Here is a 22088-nt window from a genome sequence, read left to right on the forward strand (position 1 = left end):
TGTGTTTTTAAAAGAATATACATTTTCCCTTTTTATGGTGGGGAAATGAGTATTAGTTATGTTAGTCCCTCAGCTGGTAGAACCAATGTAGAACAAGTGATCTACATTGATTGAGAAAAGAAAATACGCGCAATTGTCTGCTTTTGTTCTGCATTTTATCTCCCTTTGGTCACCAATTTTACTTTGAAGAGACATTACTGTGTAAGCAGCCAGCATTAGGGCATACTTTCAAACCTCAAGAAGTATTTTGAACAAACAGAATTCAGCTCTGCAAGCTCGGGCTAACATTTTGCTGCCTACGAGAACTGTGTTATGATCCAGATTATACCTAGTCACTACTGGAATTTTATGCAAGAATCGGCCAAACTCAAACCCCTTCAATACTACTCTGTCTTCTGCTCTAAATCTGTTGTGAATGAATGTCCTTAGATCTTCAACAACTCCTGCAGTACTCAAGATCTTGATATTTTTCTTTGTGAATCATAATCAGAGGCAATGTTTCATCTTTGACAAGATCCAGTGGAACTTCAGTTGGAGGTAATAGGATTGATTTTTTGGAACAAGATTTCAATTTCAAATTTGTTAGTAGAAAGTAACTGTCACCATTGAGAGTATTATTAATTACACTAAAGCAAGAAAGCTATACACATAATTTCCTATCATGAAATATTTCTTCACTAAATGAAGCAGAAGTTACCAAGCTTTACAAATGAAATTCAGTATTCTTCAGCCAGCCAAGAATGTGCCTGATATTTTTAAAAAGGTAGCCCTCAAAAGCATCACAAGAAGAATACTTAAAAGTACACGTAATTTACAAGTATTGTGATTGTAGATGCAAATGAGGCACTTCTTTCCCCAGTGGTTAACTGCATATATGGACACCTCATCTGCATGAACAGTTATGACAAATTAAGATGCAAAAAAAAATATTAGCATGTTTGGAAATCAGATGCTGTTGTTAGGGAAAACAGTGCTATGCATCCACCGTTCTCATCCAGTTTTATGAGTGGGGTCATTTTAGTCATGTTTTGCTGCAGGTGTTTTTACAATATGTACTTAAAAATGTATGTTTTTTAAAAAGGACAGAATTTTTAGAATATGAATCCACATTTTGTTTATATAATTATTAGCACTTTGACAGTGTAACCCATAGGCTTGCCACTTGTGCATTACAAAAGGAAGGGAGAAATGAGAATGAGCAAATGGGAGGAGAGAATTTCCAACTGACATAATATGTTCTGATACAAACAACTGATCTGTAGGAAGACAGAAGCAGCAATGCTTGTTTTCTATAGGGCTGGAGCAGAAGTACAGAGAGGACTGAGTTGCACAGCAGTACTGGTCATACCTACAACAGTCTGAATGTTTGATCCATTCTGTCCCTGAAGTTGTCTTACAAACAGTATGAATGTAGCACAGGAAATTGGGAGAAATCTTACACGTGTCTTTCCAATCGCATTTTTGAGCAGTTCAAATGTAACAGGAACTGACATGCTGCTGGATGCAGCTCTATACCTGGTGAACTTGTGCCAGTGCCACCTCTAGCCTTGCTGCTTTTTTAACGTATCCAGTCTTAGTGATAGCTTGTTTAGGTTTTGGAGCTTTAATCTTGACCTGGGTGACAGCATCTGGGAGAGATGCTTCCAATTCACAGAGTCCTAAGAAATACAAACAGTGATTAAATAATGGAGTGGTGGGTAGAGAATTTGAGGTTTGTTCATATTTTAACTAAATATGTCATAGAAATTAAGTCTTCCAAAATGCCTTACCTGCAAAGGTGTTAAGATAGAAGTTTTTTAACATGTAACGTTCAGAATGGTTGTCTGGAAAATAACCAATTCTAGACAAAGGAGCGTATGGTTGTGATGCAAAGTCAATATACTCTTTGATGATATCTCGTCTCTCCAGCTTCCCCATTACATTCTTCCTCTTAGCTATCAGTTTCCTGAGCACTGGAAAAGAAATACAAATGTGAAAAAGTTCTTCATACAAATCATTCTAAACCAGCCATATCTTTGGAAATTCACAAGAGCTTTTTCTAGTTAATATAAAAACATTATCTGTTTGACCAGAACAAATGCTGGCCATGCATATCGATATTGTGGATGCAACCTTTTTCATCTTGAATAAATACTGCAACCTTGTGAAAATAGAAATGCCTTGTCTGAAAACTAAGTGTCATACTGCTCTCTCCCATTTTTCAAACTTACTCAATGAAGTGGCACCCTGAATCTTTTTCATTTTCTCTTCTTTAGCTTTCTGATGATTTTGCCAGTGGGCATCCAAGCGCTTGGCAACCAGCTCATTCCGATTCTCCTCTTGCCTCCAGAGCAGCTTCTTTAAGACTTCCAGTCGAACCTTCTGTAACCTGCAAAGAAAGGCCAGGTATGACCTACTGTATTCTGCAGTGTTCTGTGCAATGCTGTCATCATCAAATACTACACACCAACTAATTTACATGTAATTCATACTGTGTATCTTCTATTTAATCTTTCATTTTAACCAGTGAGTTTAGTACTGGTAAAAAGTACTGTGGCAGCGCTGTCTTATATTAAATCTAACAAATACATCGCTTCCCAAAATCAGGGGATTTGCACAGAAATGAAAGACTTGCACCTTTCAGCCAATCCCCTAAATCTTCTTGTTCCTTTTCTATTTGGCCAACAATTTCAAGAAATAAACTTTGATTCCTACTTTTCTATTTCCTGTTCTCTAAAGGCCCATTCCTTCCTCTCCATATCCTCCATCATTTTCCTCCTTTTCTCAATATTTGAGGCACTGTCCATGGCTGGAAGAGTTGCTTCCCAAGCACGTTTTTCCCGGGCGCGTTCAATCATCTCCACCTCAGCTAGTCCTGCTGGTAGACCATGACCTTAGAGGGACAAGAAACAGTAGCTCCTTAGGAGAATGGTGAATCCAGCAAATAACCACCAACAAAAAGTATTAGAGGGCTGGATGGGCACAAGCTCACGTTAAACACAAAAAGAACTGTCCACAACCTGAAGTACATGCTTCTAAGGCCAGTAAAATTTTACAGTATGAGGAATGGTAGGACCTGCATTTGCTGTGGCTTAGCTGACATTAACACTAGCACTTCATTCCTCTACTGCAGGCGGCAAAGGAGGAAAAGCTTTTCTAAGAAAGCACTTTCTGAGAATGAGCACTTCCTTTGGCATGTCCAGTGTCCATCATTATCAGAGGTGGAACAGTGGGAGATGAGGATCACAGGTATATTCTGGGGCAGCAGTGTTCATACTGTTTTTTACTGATGTTTAACTCAGAACAGGTGAAGAATGGTAGGTGAATGGAAAAAATGCTCCTAGTTCATATTTGTAAAACATACAAACTTTCCATATTGAGTAATACCAAAACTCTTTATAAAGTACCCCAGAACAGCGCTATTAAGTAAGAAAATACCATACCTATTTAAAAAAACAGATAAAATACTGTGCCCCAAGGGAAGACAACAAAGGCCTTCCAAAGCTGGCAACAGACTTGAAACCTGACATTGAAAAAACAAAGAACCTCCTGCTAAAGAGATGATATAATTGCTATAATTTATCTCAGTTTCCCAACTCACCCCAAGTGAGTGTAGCAAGTGTCAGAAGTTCAGGGACTGAGCCACTAGGAACTACATACTCTGGGGAATAGGGATCCGTCTGGGCTTCACCATCTCTGTAATCTGTTTGTGTGCCCAAAGTTCGTAACCTGGGACTAAAGACCTTGCTGTCTCCTATATGTGAATGAACATAGGGCTCTGTCCTAAAAAGAGATGCACGATGGAAGAATATTAGTCACATTCATTTAAAAAAGCAACAACAAACAAAACAGAAACACTAAGTCAAAGGTAGGATATCCAAACGTGTTTGTGCTCCCATTGATTTACATTGATTAACTCCATTGTCTTTAGTAAAAGCAGACTGAGGCTACACAGAGTCTTTGTAACCTCCCTCCTTATGTAAACAATCCAGAAATCTTGTTTCAGCTCTCACAAGTTATCATCACATGCAAGTCTTCCCCATGTATGCATTCTAAAACATTGCTTTTAATGGGCAAAAGAAGTAACTAATAGTTGAGTGTTAGAAGAAGTAGGACTGCTTCAATTTAGCTTACATAATTCTCTTTCCAACAATTCCAGAACGAAAATTCAATTTTGATCTAAGCATGTGCAATGTCCATGACTCCACTAGGAAATGAGTCTTCTTAGGTCTCCTCAAAATTTGATCCCCACTGAAAACATCATCAGACTCCTTCATGAATGTTCTACATCACTGAACAGTATTGCAACTATCACAGACAGTTTAATAAAATATCAAAGATTTTCCAATAATATTGCTGTAGGGAAGAATCTTCCTTGCATTGGTATCTCTACTAGTACTCAGACACACTTGGCTTTCTGTTTCAGGTCACATAATCATAACACATTTGAAGCACATGTCCTTTACACAAAGTACTACTCATGTATAGCAAGCAAGTTCTGACACAAGTCACCTGTTTCGTCAGGAATTCTCAATGGTGAACAAAATCTTACCTCTTTAACAAGTTTTCCTGTTGGTTCATTATGAAAAATATTGTACACCAGCTAGTTCCCCAACCTTTTTCTGGTGAGATGTGACGCATTACAACAGTAATGTTCCAGAACTCACTACTTACTGTGCCATTGAATAAGTAATATTTAGTGGAAGCGGCTTATAAGAAGTGATGAGAGGTCTGAAAGAGAGAGAATGCAAATGTAAGACAACAACCATGAGCATAAAAGATCATTGAGGTTTAGAAAAAACTGCAGTCCACAAATTTTAATGGAGTTACACTGATTTTTCCATATCTCAGATTCTGTAGTTGCATGTTTATGAACTGTGCCTTAATATTAAGTAAATCTTTCACGGCTAAGGAGTAACAGAGAAAGTTTCACCGGTATGTCTGTGTGTTCTTCTGTCAAAGCAGAAAGTGGAATTGCAAAACAAGGCAATAATTAAAAGAAGCTAGGTTTGAGTGTGTTCACAACATTTTGTGTATGCTTCACTGATTAGTTTACTTTTTTCCACTCTGGGTTTTTGAGAGGGTTTTTTTTCTTATAACTTCTTGAAGTAAGTCCTGAAATGAATTCCTACCGTCAGCTGCTAAGGTAAGCTGGGTTGAACTTATCTAATTTGATTGCTTTTTTTTTTTTTTCTGTATTTTCTGAATTATCTTGAAAGTAATATGGGATCAATGACATTATTAATAATTCCTTCTTAGGCATTCTTATAGTTTGCATATTGCAGTTCATTATCATTTTCCCTTAGCCTTTGAGAGACTTTAATTTCAAATTACAAAAGATAGCATCATCTTTGTCCTTCTGTTGTTGTTGTTAAAGGATCCATAAAGAACTTCAGTTTATTAAGCTTGGAATTTTTTTTTATATTTAAAGTGGACCTATTGCTGATAGCTGCTGTCTATAATAGCGAAAGTGATTCAAAGAATATGTGACTAAGTTGACAAAGTTTATACGCTAGCTGTTGGTTCAGATCTTGAGTCCATTGGTGACCTGCAGTGTCACTCGGGAAGGAGCAGAGCAGCTCTGCAATGGAGGACATCGATGAAAAGTTAATCGTGGATTCCCTTTGCTGCCTTTCTGTTACTGGCAGAAACTGGGAGTTAAAAGGTTCCTTCTTAAGAAGGCACCTCTGCAGGAGTCTGGAGAGCTGCAAGGGCTTTGTGAGCATCTTCTTCCTTTGTGTAAGAGGATCTACAGCACAGAGCTTTCTACAAATAATTAAGTACAGAATGCTTGGTATAACTGCTTATACGGTAACTCATTATCTGAGTCTAAAACCTGGATGATTTTAAACTAGCTAGTGTGAATACTGATAGCAGGTCAGCAAATGCAGTAGGGAGCTAAAGAACAGGCTAACTAGCTAAGGGCTTAGTGAGGAAGTTAGTATGAAGAATCAGGATGGGTTTGAAATCTTTACAGGCTGCCTAGCTGTTGCTACCTAGCTCATTTTAAACTAAGTATGCTACCTTGAGCTGTAGTTTAAGTATATACCAAGGTGAGAAGGCACCATGTGAAGTAACACATATTAACAGCTTTGCTTGAACATTATCTGAAAAATTCTGGCATAGCATGAATTTAAAATGACCTCATGATTAAAGATTTGGTTACTATTTAGATTTTCCATAGCAGCAATCGAACTGACACAAAGGACTGAAAGAAATAAGGCTCTGGCATTTATTTAGGTGCTTTTTAAACAGCACAAAAGCAGGTTTCTGAACTTCAAATCAGGTCATTCCTTACCGTGCAAAATACTTGTAGCGATTCCTTCCACTAACTTCAGGATCTTCATACACAATATGAGGTATCTGAAGAGAAGATCGAGCTCTAAAAGCCAAAGTATGGGGTATCATTTAAGTACATTCAGAGCAGTTCTCATCTTTTTGCTATGCCCTTCTTATTTTTTAATTATCTTTCTACTTTTTTGACACTTCATATATATCTCTCATTAGGTGTGAGCAAGAAATGGTCGTTTGCTGCCTTTAATAAAACTTTCTTACGTGCCTGTCATGAAGAGCATTTGCCAGTTGTAAATGCCTGACCTTGTTAACTACTTTTGTTGGGAGTGGGGGAAGCAAGCGCATTTCCTTAAGAGTAAAAAAACTTTCCATAACAGAAAATCTGTGTAAAGGAGTAGAATGAACAAAGGGGCAGACTTTCGCTTTCTACTTTTCAAAAGTAGCTGAAGAGATTTTGAGTAAATGTAAAATATTTTAGAATCAGCAATTTCAATCTGAATGCTCCAATAAAGGACTAAAATAAGGATGACCATGTTAATGTTTCAAAAACCTGTGCTGCAACAACCATATCTTTTGCAAGAACAGTCTGTCTTCATTTTTTGCCCCATTTTTGAATTTAAAGTAGGCAGACTGTTTAAGTTTTTCCCTAGAACATCTTTGAGCCTTTTATTTTAAAGCTTATTTTAATGAGGTAGACCTCATTAAGGTAGTCAGTGAGACAATGGGTAGAATTGAGTCCTTTGAAAGCTATGCATCAGGACTCCTATTTGATCTCACAATCACTTTATCCTCCAGTCTTACTCTCTTCTCAACCTGCAAGGTGGTTAAGACAAGAAACAGAAGTTCTTTTTTAAAAACAAACCAAAACCAAAAGCCCATACCATGCCACCGAGGTAAGTAATTTCCTTAAGCTATATATATATATATATGGCAAGTCCTGAAGGTCATTTTTTGTAGGACCATTTTTTGGGTGGCTTTTAAGAAACCTGACCTCAGGACTGTGGGTGCTGGAACTCGTTGCTATTGCCTAATTTTAAATACAGAGATATATTTACAGAGACACAATTAACAATACATAACATTGCTTGACAGCTGGGATCGAACCAGAGGATTCCATGCTGAGATCGCTTGTCTTCAAAGACCTCATCTAAGCCCTGCAAGATGCACTCTGGAACTTCGTGCGCCACTGTATGGCCACCTATTACAGCAAAGCCTACAGAGATATGCTTCATTAACCTCCCGTGACATACAATTTACTGCCAAGGTAAGTTTAAAGACATCTCTTCCCAGTGCTTTCAGCCCTGTCATTTAACAAAAGAGAGGAAAATGTTTTGGGATGCAGTGCAGTAATCTGAGATACTTGCTTAGCACTAATCAACCTGTTATTGTGAAGTTGTGTTTGTAATTCAAATGAGATAATGGAGCTGATGGCTAGTTCTACTAGCTGACTCTTCACATATCAGGCTGTTGCTCCATCCAGATGGGTTTATGTTTCATTCAGCACAGGTGGGCACTTATTCTTATGATCTAACTTTATTAGCATAAGCTGTTCATCCTATTATGGTACAGTTATAGGCACAATGGGAACCCAGTGAAACAGCCCTTTTTATTCCACAGATCCTGCCTCTTGCATGTCCTTGACTTATATTTGCTGACTTTGCTGAAATAAATGGGCATTTATTCCTGGTAACCTTGCAGAGGCAATGCAACTGCCGAGAAGGCAGCTGGGAAATATGCTATCTTCTGTATCAGCAACAGTGTCAATCCATGCAGGTTGAAACAGAGGGGATGGATTTCTCTTTTTTTTTGTTAATTACAAGACATTTTGCAAATACATGTTGTTGAAATGTAAATCAATTTTAAAGCAGTGCAGGTGTCAAATTAGTTCTGGTTACAGAATAACAGTCAAAATAGAAAAAGCCACTGAGGTTTTCATTTGCTGGGGACAGTGTGAAATGCTGAAAATAATAGTAAAAAAAAAAAAGGCTCAAAAATTCTTATTTTATTATGAAAATTAGAATAATATGCTTTCAAAACTGAACAAAACCAGGTGCTGTATCACCCTGAAACCATCTTTGATTACTGTCTGGCATGCGATGGAACTCGGCTACCAGCAACCCCAGAGCACACATCATCTGAAAAGCCTGTGGTCTACAGTTAGCTTGCTAATGCATCAAAAACCTCTGTAAACAACTAGGCTGATGCCTGCAATCTTGAATACAGCTACTAGGGGATTCCAAAGAACACATGGTGTGGCAAAACACACAGAAGTTTGGTTTTTAACATCTGCAGAATCAGAAGCCCAAATTGTGATGCCTGGAGAAAGTTTAACTAAGACACCCCTGCACTAAAAATGTGGTGTCCTGGTTCAGGCCTTGTACACCCATGAATAAGCAACAAAAGCAGTCTAACCAGCTGCAACTGTGCTGGTTAAAACCTGCACTGGACTAAAAAGAAACAGCTCCTGCTGAAGTAACACACATGAGTCATTGAAGTCAAGTTCATAACTTATCTGATCTTTAAGACTGAAATAACTCTCTTCCCTTCCCCAGCAACCTCTGCAAAGTGGATAACACAAGAGATGAAGAAATGTGCAACATCCACCCTGTAAGAAACAGATGGGCAACCATACTCCACAACAGCTGCAATCTCTTCATTTCAAGGGAAATGTAAGTAGGAGCAAATTGCAGTCATCTCCACTTCAGTGTGCATGGGGTTTTGTTGGGTTTGTTTGTATGGGTTTTTGAAATCATCCATAGAACACTTACGCAGCAAGCTGCTGAAGAGCCACCAGGCGATGCTGAGCACTCCCTTTCCGTCTTTGGTCAATAAATGAAGGTACTGGATCTTTGCCTTCCAACCACACACCATAGCTTGGGAAATGGATCAAGGTTCTAAACATACTTCTGAGCACTGGTGCCTTTACCTAATGTTTGTATGGACACAAAGAAGAGTGGCAGTGATTAAGTGATTTCAAACAGCAGTGAAGAGATCAGAATTTCAGCTTGCTGTGATTTACACAACTACACATTTGAGATGGGGAAAGAAGCAGGCATACATATGTTAATGATGTCAGCTGGTTAGATGGTACTTCGCAAGATGTGGAGCATACCAGACTAGCAGCAGACACACAGATATGTCTTGTGGCCATTTTCCAGTGCCAAGCTTACACTTAAAATTGAGGATCTAATGGTTCGTTACATAAAAATGTTAGTGTGCAGTAACTGTGAATGCGCAGTGATGTGAGCTTCCAGCACATTACCCCATGTAGCTTCCTCCTGTTTTGTTTGCTCTGGAAATGAAGTAACATATTCCACTTACTTTATACTGTAACAATTTTAGCCTGTGTTAAAAATACCTGCATGGGAGTTAGCAAACAAAAATGATCACATTAAAAATCCACACCCTTCCTTCTAAGTACTTATTTCCCTGGGTAGATATGCCTTAAATCTCCAGATTTATTATTGCAAATAAATCTTTGCAATCATGACTCAAGTAGAAGTGATGTAGCTATACTGGCTTGAGCTTCTTTAAAGCCTGAAATCAGATTTGAACTGTGAATCACCCCTTTTATTTCATCTGGTGCTAACCTGGATGGGGTAGTAGTGACTGACTACACTAACTCACCAGAGTGTAAGAGAATGTCAGATGATGAAGATTTGGACTCCCAACTATGTCCAGCTGCTTGCTGTGCGTGAGACTGCATTTTTGTTTCATTTCTCTTCAAAGGGAATTCAACCTCAGGACTTTGGAAAACCCTACAAACTAGTATTATCCCAAACTCTGTCCACTCATTTTGTGAACCTATACATTAAGAATTCAAAGTTGCACTGTTTTGAATTGCACATTGTGCCCTTGCCGATTCATATGCTTAAACCATGTTTCACGCAAGTCAGAGTCTGTCACCATACCCATCCACAACATCACACCTGGGACATGACATTAGTGACAGTATGCCACCTCACTTTGTCTGGCCTTCAGTGCTAACACAGCAATACTCTTGCAAGTATCTCTGTAATGACAGGTAATGTTTCCAGCTCTAGGTGTGTATCTTTCTACAGAGAGGCAGACAAACAAACTGTTGTTTTTTTTTTCATGTAGACGTAGGAAAGAAACTGAGATAATAGGGTAAGAGACATCCAGAAGTACTCTTAAAAAATGTTCCTTGACTCCATTAATGGAAAGCTGCTCGTGGATTTTCTCCTCACTGTACAGCAATGCAGTTTCAGAGCTCAGAGCATCCTGCCTTGCAGGCTCAGTCAAGTGCACAGCTTCAAGAGGACTCTGTTTAAAATCCAATTCATTATGCAGTTGTACCAAGTCTGTTTTCCTTTGGCATTCCACCTATATGCAGCCTGTCCAGCCATCAATCACTGCTGTCTAATCGTGCGACTGCAACTCCCAGAGACATGCCCTAACTGGTTTTAAACTAACTAGGGTGAATACTGATAGCAGGGCAGCAAAAGCAGTAGGGAGCTAACAGTGGGCTAATTAAGGGCTTAGTGAGGAAGATAATATGAATTAGGATGGGTGTGCAACCTTTACAGGCTACCTAGCTGTTACTACCTAGTTCACTTTAAACTAAGTATGCTACCTTGAGCTGCAGTTTAAGTATATTCCAAGGTAAGGAGGAAACATGTGAAGTAACACATTTTAACAGCTCTGCTTGAACAACAGTCCAATTCTTTTTTAGATCTTAGTAACAGCTGCTGCTAACAGCATTTGGAGATAATCTATTATAAATCATAGAATTACAGAATCATAAAACAGTTTGGGTTGGGAAGGACCTTAAGATCACCTAGTTCCAGCTCCCTGCCATGGGCAAGGATGCCTCACACTAGACCATACCGCCCGAGGCTCTGTCCAAACTGACCTTGAACACTGCCAGGGATGGAGCATTCACAACTTCCCTGGGCAACCTGTGCCAGTGCCTCACCGCACTTACGGTAAAGAATTTCTTCCTGAACCTCCCGTTTCAGTCTGAACCCATCACCCCTTGTCCTATTGCTACAGTTCCTGATGAAGAGTCCCTCTCTAGCATCCTCCAGACAACAGAAGCTGCTCTGAGGTCTCCACGCAGCCTTCTCTTCTCCAGGCTGCACATCCCGACTTTCTCAGCCGGTCTTCATACAGGAGGTGCTCCATCCCCCTGATTGTGGCCTCCTCTGGACTTGCTCCAACAGCTCCATGTCCTTATGTTGAGGACACTAGAACTGCACAGTGCTGCAAGTGGGGTCTCACAAGAGCAGAGGGGCAGGATCACCTCCTTTGATCTGCTGGTCAGGCTGGTCACACCACTGACACACAATTTAGGAAATTACTCAGGACATGGAACTGGGCATTTCCAGGCTGCTGCTGCAGAGTCACCCTAGGCCAGGGGATGTGGTAAATCCCTGCATTAAGTCTTGTTTTAGATAAAACTGCTTCCTTTGCTTTGTATTTTGGTTTTAAAGGGGCAGCTTAGAACTGAGTTTCTACCCATGTATATATGCGTATACACAGAAATAAAAGGTGCACAAGTGAGCTATCTTTGGCTAACACCTACCACTTTATCACCAACAAGGGCATTTGACTTCGAATGATCCTTCTTACTTGACAGTGTGTATGGAGGGTCTGAAAGATAAGTGAACAAATGGAACTAGTTACATATTTGAGGAATCTGTGTGAACGGTCAGGCTCCACTTCCACCTTTAAAAGTCTGTAAAAAAGACAGTATAAAACAAACTAGGAAAGAAAAAAATGAAATACATGTCTGCATACCAAAGAAATTCCACCATCATACAAAGTAAGCCTCAGAGCTGAAATACTGCTGTTCTGTAGAACAAGAGCACGACCAAAGAAAAATGTTTCTTTGGAATCACTTAAACAGAAAGTGAAGACATTACACAGAAGGAACACAGAAGTAAGCAAGCACTGTAATGAGTGGAAATGCACTGTAAACGATGCTTCCCTCCAGCATAAAGAACTAGTGTTGGCTTTCCCCCAGCTCGCAGGTGTTCTATAGTCCCAAGACTCTCCTCGCCTCTGGTACGTTACTGCTGCCAACCCCAAGGCTTTACCGCTGTACAGCTCTGCCCTGCTCCACCCTCCCGTTCCAACCCCTCTTTCCCGACCCAGCTCGTTGCCGGTCGGCCAGCGACAACCCCGGGGCCAGCTCTGACCGCGAACCTCATCTTACGGCCCGGGAAGAGCGAGGGGCCTGCTCGGGCAGACCAGCCGCCTCACGACCTTCCCGCCACCACCCCCAGCACACAACACCCCGCGCCGGGGAGCTGGACGCGGCCTCCCTCTCTGCGGAGCTTCCCCCGCCCCGTGGGCTGCAGACAGGGCAGGGGGCGCGGGTGAAGCCACTGTCCCTCCGGGCCGGACCCGGTACCGTAGGGGTAATAGAGGGTCCGACCGGAGGCCATTTGTCGGCCGTCCCCAAGGTGCTGGGCCTGCAAAGCGCCGGTCACCGCGCGGCTCATGGCGCCTCCGGCTGCGGTTCCCATGGCGACCGGCGGGCGGGGCCGGGGAATGACACACACCCTACGGCGGGGAATGACTGTGAAGGCCGGCGCTCCCCTTCTGCACTGGTGGCTGCTCGGGTCTTTCCCCGGGGACGGCTTCACCCCACGGGTTTTCTACCGCCGCTTCCTGCGGATCCCGGGGTCTGTGACTCCCCTGCGGGCACCAAGACCTCTTAGGCGGCGGGGCCTGCCCGCCTCCATCTTGTGCTACTGCAGGCGGGGCGGGGAGGGAGCCGACGGTGCCCGGCGTTCCCCTACCCCGGCGTGGACAGTGGAGGCGCAGGTGTTCATGCTCTCCACATGAGAAGCTGCGGAGAGCCCGTGTCCTGGGCTTCACAGTGAAGCTGGTGTGGGGCGGCTTGTCTGTCCTTTGAGGAGGATGGGGAATGGTCGACGGGGAGGAGTGGAGGAAACAGGGTGGAGGTGTGTTTGCTGTGATGCTCTCCGGTTCCCCTGGGCCCTCACTTAGTGCTTAAGGAGAGAAGATTCCAGGGAGACCTTACTGCAGCCTTTCAATTCTTAAAAGCGGCCTGTAAGAAAGACGGGGAGAGACTTTTTAGCAGGGTCTGTTGTGACAGGACGAGGGGTGATGGTTTTAAACTGAAAGAGGCTGGATGTGAGGAAGAAATTCTTTACCATGTTGGTGATAAAACACTGGCACAGGTTGCCCAGAGAGGTGGTGGATGCTCCATCCCTGGAGACATTCAAGACCAGGCTGGATGTGGTTCTGGGCAACCTGATCTAGTTGAAGATGTCCCTGCTCATTGCAGAGGGTTTGCACTAGGGGAGCTTTGAGGGTCCCTTCCAACCCAAACCGTTCTGTGAAAAGCTGTTTAGCAATTGGGGATTGGATTTAGGCCTAAATATTCTTATTCCTGGCTTTGCTTGTCACTGCTTATGACTTCTGCTGCCATAAACTGGTGAAAATAGGTTTGTTACCTACCAGCCCAGAGAGGCTGCAGGTGGTTTTGCATTTGTAAAGTGCCTTGAGAGCCCTGCACAAAGCATTACAAAATAGTATCGTGCTTCAAAAAACGTTCCTGTTTTTGCAAGGAGGAGGTCACCATCTTCTATGAGGAACAAAGTTGGAACTTCTTTATGCTGTTAAAACAGGAGGGGCTAACGCTTTTGTCAGCCTAAGGAGATCTGGAAGCAGTGGTGCAAGACTTCTTTTGGAATAGGACATAAAAAGCAGAATTCCAAGTGGGCCCTCTCCTCTGCCTGTACTCTTGAAGCAGGTCCCTCATGTTAGTTATTTTGTGTATAAAACTCTGTATATCAGAGAATTATTCACAGCTTTTCATGCCTGACATAAAATTTGGCCCCTCAGTGCTCATCACAGGAGAGCAATGTGCAGGCTGTGGTTCCAAACTCCTTGGCTCTGCCAGTTTATACATAGACATTTAATTCAACTTTGAATGTTGGTTTACTTCTTAAAGGCCCATCACTTGTTTGAAGCAACAGCTTCTTTCAGTGTAGGTCGATGGAGTATTTGGATGTGGGTCTGAACTAAGGAATGCTGTTACAGCTTTGTGGCTGAATGACATCTGCAGGATGCTACTTTCCACAGTGCCCTAAGGATACTCAGCAGGCTGTAAAGACTCTCATTTTACTGAAGAACTTTACAGTGTAATACCTTATTATAATTATCGACAGTAAAAGTCATTTTTTAACAGAGTTGCCCAGAATTTCTCATGATTGAGTTTTCCTTTTTTGTATCTCATTCATTAGAACTCTGTAATTTCCATGCTGCAATTTTTCCATGCTGGACATCTGCCTTGACATAATGAGGTGTGTAAACTGTCCCTTGGCCAAAAAATTATTCTTTGTGGGCTCCACCCTCTCACATTTTTCCCATTTAAGAGTTGACTGGATGCAGGTGGCCTGGACTTTCATCTTTCTGATGAGGGAAGCCTGATTTGACATCTGATTTGACGTCTGATATGATGAAGCCTTGGGTGGCATGGTTTAGTGTGAGGTGTCCCTGCCCATGGCACGGGGGTTGGAACTGGATGATCTTAAGGTCCTTTCCAACCCTAACTATTCTGTGATTCTATGATTCTGGGAAGGAACTCAGTGGAAACCAGGTGGAGAAGAACAACAGAATAATTACATGAACAGAGTACAACAAAATGCCAGGGCGCAGCATAACAGATGAGTGCTCTCTGGAGTTGTGGAAGACCAAAAGCTGTAGTCCCACTATTAACTTTAACTGCATTAAATTGGACTCAATGTTAGTTGCTACCTTCTTTGTTCACTATAAGCTGCCTGGCCCCACTGCCTCTGATCTATTGGTGTCGCAGCTGAAAGACTATGTGGGGAATTATTTTGGGAGACTGATGTGGCAGAAAACTACCCTGTCAGAAGAGGAAAGATTAAAGTTTTCAGGTCACTGCATAACTCCCTGAAGACTAATACTTATTCATGGGAGGTGGCAGGTATATGTGGCTGAGCTAAAAGCTCAAGGTTTAGGTTCATGGAGCTTGCTTAGATTAGATAGGGGGGCTGTTTGTGGAATACTGGCCTATTTTTAACGAACATTTCTGAGATACCTCTGAATGACAGATGTGAACAGCGAATGGCCTTACAAGTGTTGAAAGGTGTTATGATTATTGCTATCTTGAATGTTCTTTGCCTGAAGTCTTTATATTCCTGTGGAGCTGCAACTGGAGCAAAACCTGGCCAGGGCCCCTGACATGCTGGTGTGTGCTGTGGAATACACCGCAATGGTCAAGTGGTGAGGTTTGGTCTGAATTGGTCTTCTTGTTTGGTTGGTTGTTTATTTTTTAAATGCAGATCAGCCATTTCCAACAAAAAAGAAGCTCTTTGCTACAGTTTTCAAAGAACTTGACTGATGGGCTTTCCCCTCAGACCTGCAGCCATAGCATGATTTTTTGGGGTGTTTTTGGTTGGTTTCTTCCCAGTAATAGCTTTTCTAGAACAAGACTGTGTAACTGAGCTGGGGTGCTGTCTATCTGCTTTTATTTATAGCCACTTGGCTCTGAGGGGACTCCAGGTGCTCAGATGTATGAGCAAACTGTCCACACCTTTGGGAGTTACTGTGCAGTGACCGAGTGTAACTCTGCAGGAGTCACTCTGTGCCAGGACATGTTGAAAAACTGTGGTGAAGTGCACTAGTTCAGCTGCCCGTGAAAGAGCCTGAGCCAAATGCATTTTACCTCGCATTAACCTTGAGATAAGATGGTGTAATTTGCTTCAAGATGAATTACTGGTGCTCTGTTGAGGGACTTGTGATGACCTGCTGATGTGTTTGAACTGTAAAATCAGACAAAGTGGAAGATTTAGGCAAGGAGGGTGGGACTAGGCATTCCTTAAGGGCAGAATAGCTGGACAGAAAAGATGGATTGGATGTGAAAGTGCAGTTTTAGAGGAGAAATTTGGCTGGCTGAGCAAAGAAAAATTAGTAGAAGGGTGGTAGCAGTGTGCAGGGGAAGGAGGAAGAGACAAGGTGAGCAGCTGGTAAAGTGGAGCAGAAGTAATCTGGACAAGAAAATGAGAGGCCTAGATGTGGAGCTGAAAAAGTGGGGAGGGGTGTGGAAAGGCAGGATAGGAGGGGAGGAGGCAAAGAAGTTGAGCTAAACAGATGATGAGTCTACTTGTGTGTTCCTTCTGTCCTCCAAAGCCTGGGAGGGAACTGGGTTTCTTGAATGTGATTTCCCCCCTGCAATCCACGAGGACCTGTGAAACCCCTGGCAAGACGTAATCCATCTGGCTTTAGACTGAGTTATGCAGATGGTCCTCTTCTGCTCTGTGTCAAATAACAGCCATTTCCCATTTTTGCCACAGGATGTCACCATTTCTCCATGTGTGGTCCATCGCCGTCTAACCTGGGTGGCACCAGTTCAGCGCTTCTACTAAATGTGAAATGAGATCAAATTAATTTGGCCTTTGGACTCACCCAAGGTAAGCCCACACGGTTTACTAACTAAACAGCTCCTTCCAAAGGTGTGATTCAGAAAGAATGGGAAAGCAGCAGCACAAGGCTGCAGTCAGTGTGATTGCTGGGTTTTTAATCCAGAAGAAGGGGGCGTTCCTCCCAGCCCACGAGAAGAGGTGGTGAAGGAGAGTGGGGAAAAGAGGAGGATGAAGACGTGGTTGTTCTTGTGGCAGGAAGCTGAGATAAGCCTCCAGAAGGGGTGAGAAGACAGATGCTGTGAAATCTAATATTTTGTGGAGTGAGGCCTTATCTGTCTGCTGGGTTTTGGCTATAGTAAGGCATCTTATCTGTTGTAGAATACCTCACTTGTAACCTGCAACATCTTTTGTAAAAATGACCTTGGAGTACTGATGTGGTGAATAGAGCTTTGCCAAGGTCTTTGGTTTCTTTGTGCTGTTAGCTCTGCTAAGAGAAGCATTTTGGGAGACAACAGCTGAAAACAGATTAAAGTCTTTAAGGGGAGACCTGTTCTCTCTTACTTTGCATTTCTTAGTATGACTGCTGGCCCATTTTGAGTACTAAAAGCAATCTACAGATGAGAATAGCCTAAAAAGTCAAAGTTCAGAGAAAATACTCAGTGATCACAGTTAAAAGGATTTGCTTCAAAGCCTGCTGAAAGGTTTCAGTAATGGCTTTGAGCTGCACTTTTGTAAAAAAAGGCAGAATTAAGGACATTTTCAGCCCACGGTTCAGAGAAGTCCAGTTTGTGACAAAACCCCAAGTTTACTAATATTTCAGGCATCCTGTGAAGGCTATTCATATACTTAATTTCACTTGGATTCGATGAGCTTTGGATAAGTTTCTTAATGAACAGGGATGACATTTGGATGATTTGCTGGGCTGCAGTCAGGAATATTGTTTCCTACTTGCCTTGGTAGGAAAAGTATCTTGGATTGAATTCCTTAGGGAACTAGTGAATTCCTAGTGTTCGCATTCCTCCCGCGCAATACTCAGAGGAATAAATGGCAATGCCAACACGTTAGCTTGCAGCTTTCAAGTTTCAGTGTGTTAAGACATTTCTATTCAAAATTAACTTTACATTTCCTCTGTTCCTTGCTGATCAGTCAGTGGCTGAATCAGCAGAGGAGATGCTACATCGTAGTCAGAGCATAAGAGGTAAGAGAACAACATGAGGAACAACTGATGGAAGGGGAATATTACATTGGCTTAGCAGATAAGATTTTACCCATATTTCTGGTGTTGAACTTCAGATAAACTTGTATCTTCAAAGCAGTCCAACTACTTGCTCCTGAGATCTGGATGAGGAATGTGTTTATACCTGTGTCGTGATTGGATTCCATGTCTGCTTTTCCTGAGTTTGGGTCCAGCCTTATCTGTCAAATTTAAAAGTAAATAAATTAACAACTGTATTTGCTGGTAGCTGCCTGTTCAATGGGGAGAAGGAGGAAAGCCTAGTGACTGGGAAAAGGGAGTCCACGAGCAGGGAGGGAAGGAAGGAAGGCAAGAGGCAGCTGTAACTGAAGGAGCTTGAGGAGGGATGGGTAGATGTTTCAGTGAGTGGAGGGGCTTCCAGCAACCACTGACTTCCAGCTCTGGTGACAGCATGGAGGTTATAGAAACGACTAAGCTGTGAGAGGACAGTTCTTTCTTTAAAGAAAGGGCAATCCTAAAAACCATTTGAGGCTTGTTAATAGTCTGGATGGGAAGATGTGAATTGCTCTGTGTTTCTCAGCCTAGCCTGAGGAGAGGCCCTACTGAAGCACTGATCTCCCTAACGCTGGACTGGTGGGGAATGCTCAGCCTGCAGGGGTGCAGGGAAGGTTTTCTCACCAGCGATGGCCATCATAGCCTCACCAATCCATCCTGCTTCCCCCAGACTAGGCAGGGGGCCAGCATGATTAAGAGTGTCAAGGACTGTAGAGAGAAGTTTGTCTCATTGAGCCAAGGAGATCTCTCTACTCAGAAGCTCAGGAGTTCAGTAGCTAGGTTTTTACTGGCTGCTTGATGGAATGGTTTCTACTAAAGCCTGCAGTAGTGAAGGCTCAGCAGTTCAGCAGACAGGGAGACATGTAGTGTGTATTTATCTGGTCTGTCAAAAACTATGAAATGGAGTACCTTGCTGCTGACCTTTGCAGCATTTCTCTTCTCCTTCCTCTTTCTCCTATCGTTTGTCAAGTCTGGCTTCCAGCTATTTGGAAAACTTTTCCAGGGAGTGAATGCTTATATTTGCCTCAACTAAAGGGAGCACCAGGGATCTTGGATCTTCTGTGACCATTTTAGCCACTCTCTTCCTGGAAATTAAAGAGCTGGACAGAAGTTATAGAGACTCATTTTATATTACACTACATTCTTAATTCATCTTAAACAATTAGTGCAATATGATCTGAATCCTGCCTATTAAACCTTTCAAAACCATTGTATTTGCTTATCCTTAAATGCAGCCCACTAGACAGAGGTCTGCTGAGGGCCAGCACAGATCCAGGGACTTGGGGGAGACCTACCAGAAATAAAAGGGTGAAACAGCCGTGACAGGGCATTCAGGCCATGGGAAGATGGAGGCTGAACAAAACCATTTCAGGGATTGGCAGGGATGCATCACTATCACTTCCCTTGTGTAAGAAACAGCCAGTGCTGTCTTCAGTCTTGAGAGTTCCCCTGGCTTTCCCCTGTCGTTGCCCCCACCCACATTGCCCTTCTATACCACTTCCCAGTCTCAGATGGTGGAGAGTGAACAGAACACAGTACAGGATCTAGAGCACATCACTGATGTCTTGACATATCAACTGTGAGAGCACGATAGGAATTTGGCATCTAGCATGTTGGTCAGGAAACACCCCCTCTTTGATCGTAAGTAAGTCTTTGGAAGGACACCTAGGGGAATCAGACCTGAAAGAATCCATTCTGGGTTTTAAATAAGGGACTAGAGTAGTTGAAGTTAGTGATGAGCCTGTCCAGACAGGATGTGTTGAGTAAAATTTAGTGTTTGTTACACCGAGTGAGAACTAACCCAAGACACTGCACAGCATACTGTAGAGCATATTGAAAACTAGGGCAAAACAGTCAGGATATGGGCTTGAGGTGAAGGCTTAGTTGAACTCTTCTGCTATGTAGGTGACTTGTATTCCTATGTCATGTCTTGAAAAAGAATTGTACTCCAGCTATGTAATGTATTTAGGAAGATGTCATTGTAAATAGGCTGTCTTCGGAATTCCTCCACCTGCATATGAAGATGCTCTGATGTTTGATATCTGACTCTTAAGCATTTGGTTTATTTTAGGTGGGAATAAGGATTCTAAATATGTCCTTGATAAAGTGACAATAATGATTATTAGATTTACTTAGAAATCCTTCTCCTAGATCAATGAGAAGAAAAGCAGAAGAAATCTAGTGTAAATGAACTTGGTGTTCAAAGTTGAGACCTGGCTTGACCACTGATGTAAAACAAACAGCTTAAGAGTGAATTTTCTACATTATTTTGTAACTTTGTGAGTGACAGCTGCAGGGAGTCTGAACGGATGTCTAAATGGAGATATGTGATGTTGCAGCCTGGTTACAAGCAGCTTGCAGCACTGTACAGCATATGTCTTGATGCAGTATTTAAAAGGAGCGAGATGCTGGGATGTGAGCACGTAGAATTATGCAGCTGCAATCAGCAGCATCTCAAAAATGGAATGACTCATGCATTTGTAAATACTAATGATTCCTTCCAGGCTGCCAGTTAGCTCCCCCAGTTTGTTGTGAATGTTAAACTATTTTATGCAGTGGAGCTTCACATTTCATAAAACACAGTCAAGAGAGACTTGAAGAGATTCAAACAAGCCAGATTTGCTACAGACACAAACATCAAAATGGCATGCCACCAAGCAGAATAAAATGGTTAACAGCAGCAACACTTAGGGGGAAAAAAGGACAACTGGAATGTGTGGAGTGGAAAAGAAGTGAAATTGCTGCTTCTCAGTTGACTGACAGCTTAACACCATTTGCTGGAGCCGCACAAACACTGCCTGGTTTGCAGCAGAACTGATCAAGGTTAGAAGATTGTATTATGGAGCATTTTATGGAACTACAGTGAGGCATTTTTCTTCCATACACAGACAAGTAGACTTGGGTTCTGAATGACATTTCCTCTAATGCATACACACAGACTTTAGGTGGCATTTGATTTTGCGTGGTGACTAATTGGAGATCATCCATGCATGCATGTGGTGCTGCATATTAACAGTGGCACAGCTGTCTGGTTGCTTGGGGTCACATTCTGATCAGTTCTGACAATTCATAGAGGGTTGTGCAAAAGTTTGGAAGTCTTACTCCTTCAAGTCATGAGAAGTGAGAATGAAAGAGGGTTCCTGTTTGGAAAGAATTATACAGGCAGCTGTCTTGGTTAACTCTGCAGTTAAAAAAAGATAACTGAGGATAGCAAAACTTCCCCCTGTGTGACTAGTGTGTATCTTGTTCATGCCTGAACACTTCTAAACCTGGGGCTAATTTTTTTCTGATTTTTAACTGAAAACAGAGTCTGAGTGCAGCGGAGGCACAGTGTTACAGATTCATGTCTTCTGGAGAATTTGTGATGTTATTTTTCAAATGCAAGTTAGGATTTTCTGATTCCTGAGTTACTAAGCATAGAGACTGTCAGACAATACACACTTGTCTTCTTCAGCCATGCTCTTTTGTTGTGTTGGTAGCACACGCAGCCATTTGAGTACAAACACCTGGTCCTTCCTTCCCACCAGTCTGCGCAATGGGATCTACTCCAGAATGCTTGGATTTTCAAGGGTGTTTCCCCCATAGAAGGGAGCAGCTGAGGAAGCACAAAACTAAGCCCAGCCAGGCTTAAAACGTTCATCCAACATCAGCTGCTCCCTATCTGCATTGTGGGAAAGCTGACACATATCCAAAGGCTTGGCTGGTTTTGCCTCCAATGCATGTGGAACAGGCAGGTTACTTTGTGGCAGAGTTCAAAATTCCTTCTTTTGTCATGTTCCCGGGGAGCTTGCATGCTGAATTTGCAGTGTTGCATGCATGGCAAATCCATTATCTTTACTAGTGTGTTTGGATATGCTTTCAGCAGGCAGTGAAAGGAAAAGGCGTAACGAAAGTGATAGTGGTCATAGTCTTAGCATAAACTGTTGATGTGCAGAAAACAGTGTCTTGACTCTACTGTAAAAACCATGGTTTCTGAGCAAAAGCAAGCAGTGCAATTCTTTAAATTAGTTTTGCTGCAAATTTTGACTAGGCCAAGAGTTTCTGCTCTGCTTGTTGTTGTAAGAGAGTCTTTACACCCTAACCCTAGGCCACAGAGTCCTGATCCCAGCATGAGATCCCAGAATTTTTGAGATGCTGTGTGCCGAGTCCTGCAATGTCAGATTAAGTTCGGGTTCTAAAGT

General features: G+C 42.3%; 1 protein-coding gene and 1 long non-coding RNA gene across 2 annotated transcripts in view; one reads left to right on the forward strand and one right to left on the reverse strand.

Annotated features, from left to right (window-relative positions):
* The window catches only part of CFAP91 (cilia and flagella associated protein 91), a 37174-nt gene extending 24400 nt beyond the window's left edge, over positions 1–12774 (reverse strand). Inside the window, exons 1-10 of the mRNA XM_057416025.1 lie at positions 12650–12774; positions 11819–11886; positions 9042–9199; positions 6278–6361; positions 4654–4710; positions 3581–3762; positions 2695–2872; positions 2211–2368; positions 1770–1952; positions 1516–1658 (exon numbers count right to left, since the gene is read on the reverse strand). Of these exons, the coding sequence (XP_057272008.1) occupies positions 1516–1658; positions 1770–1952; positions 2211–2368; positions 2695–2872; positions 3581–3762; positions 4654–4710; positions 6278–6361; positions 9042–9199; positions 11819–11886; positions 12650–12764 (1326 nt within the window). The 5' untranslated portion in view covers positions 12765–12774. The remainder of the gene's footprint in view (positions 1–1515; positions 1659–1769; positions 1953–2210; positions 2369–2694; positions 2873–3580; positions 3763–4653; positions 4711–6277; positions 6362–9041; positions 9200–11818; positions 11887–12649) is intronic.
* On the forward strand, positions 2274–9125 carry LOC130602813 (uncharacterized). Its single transcript, XR_008972987.1, has 3 exons — positions 2274–2385; positions 7366–7537; positions 8566–9125. It is a non-coding gene; the product is annotated as an uncharacterized LOC130602813 (long non-coding RNA).
* Positions 12775–22088: the final 9314 nt, after the last annotated feature.

Source organism: Pezoporus wallicus, unplaced genomic scaffold, assembly GCF_028554395.1.
Source record: "Pezoporus wallicus isolate ANWC-B61680 ecotype Strahan unplaced genomic scaffold, APGP_CSIRO_Pwel_v1 contig_6814, whole genome shotgun sequence".
Taxonomy (NCBI): domain Eukaryota; kingdom Metazoa; phylum Chordata; class Aves; order Psittaciformes; family Psittacidae; genus Pezoporus; species Pezoporus wallicus.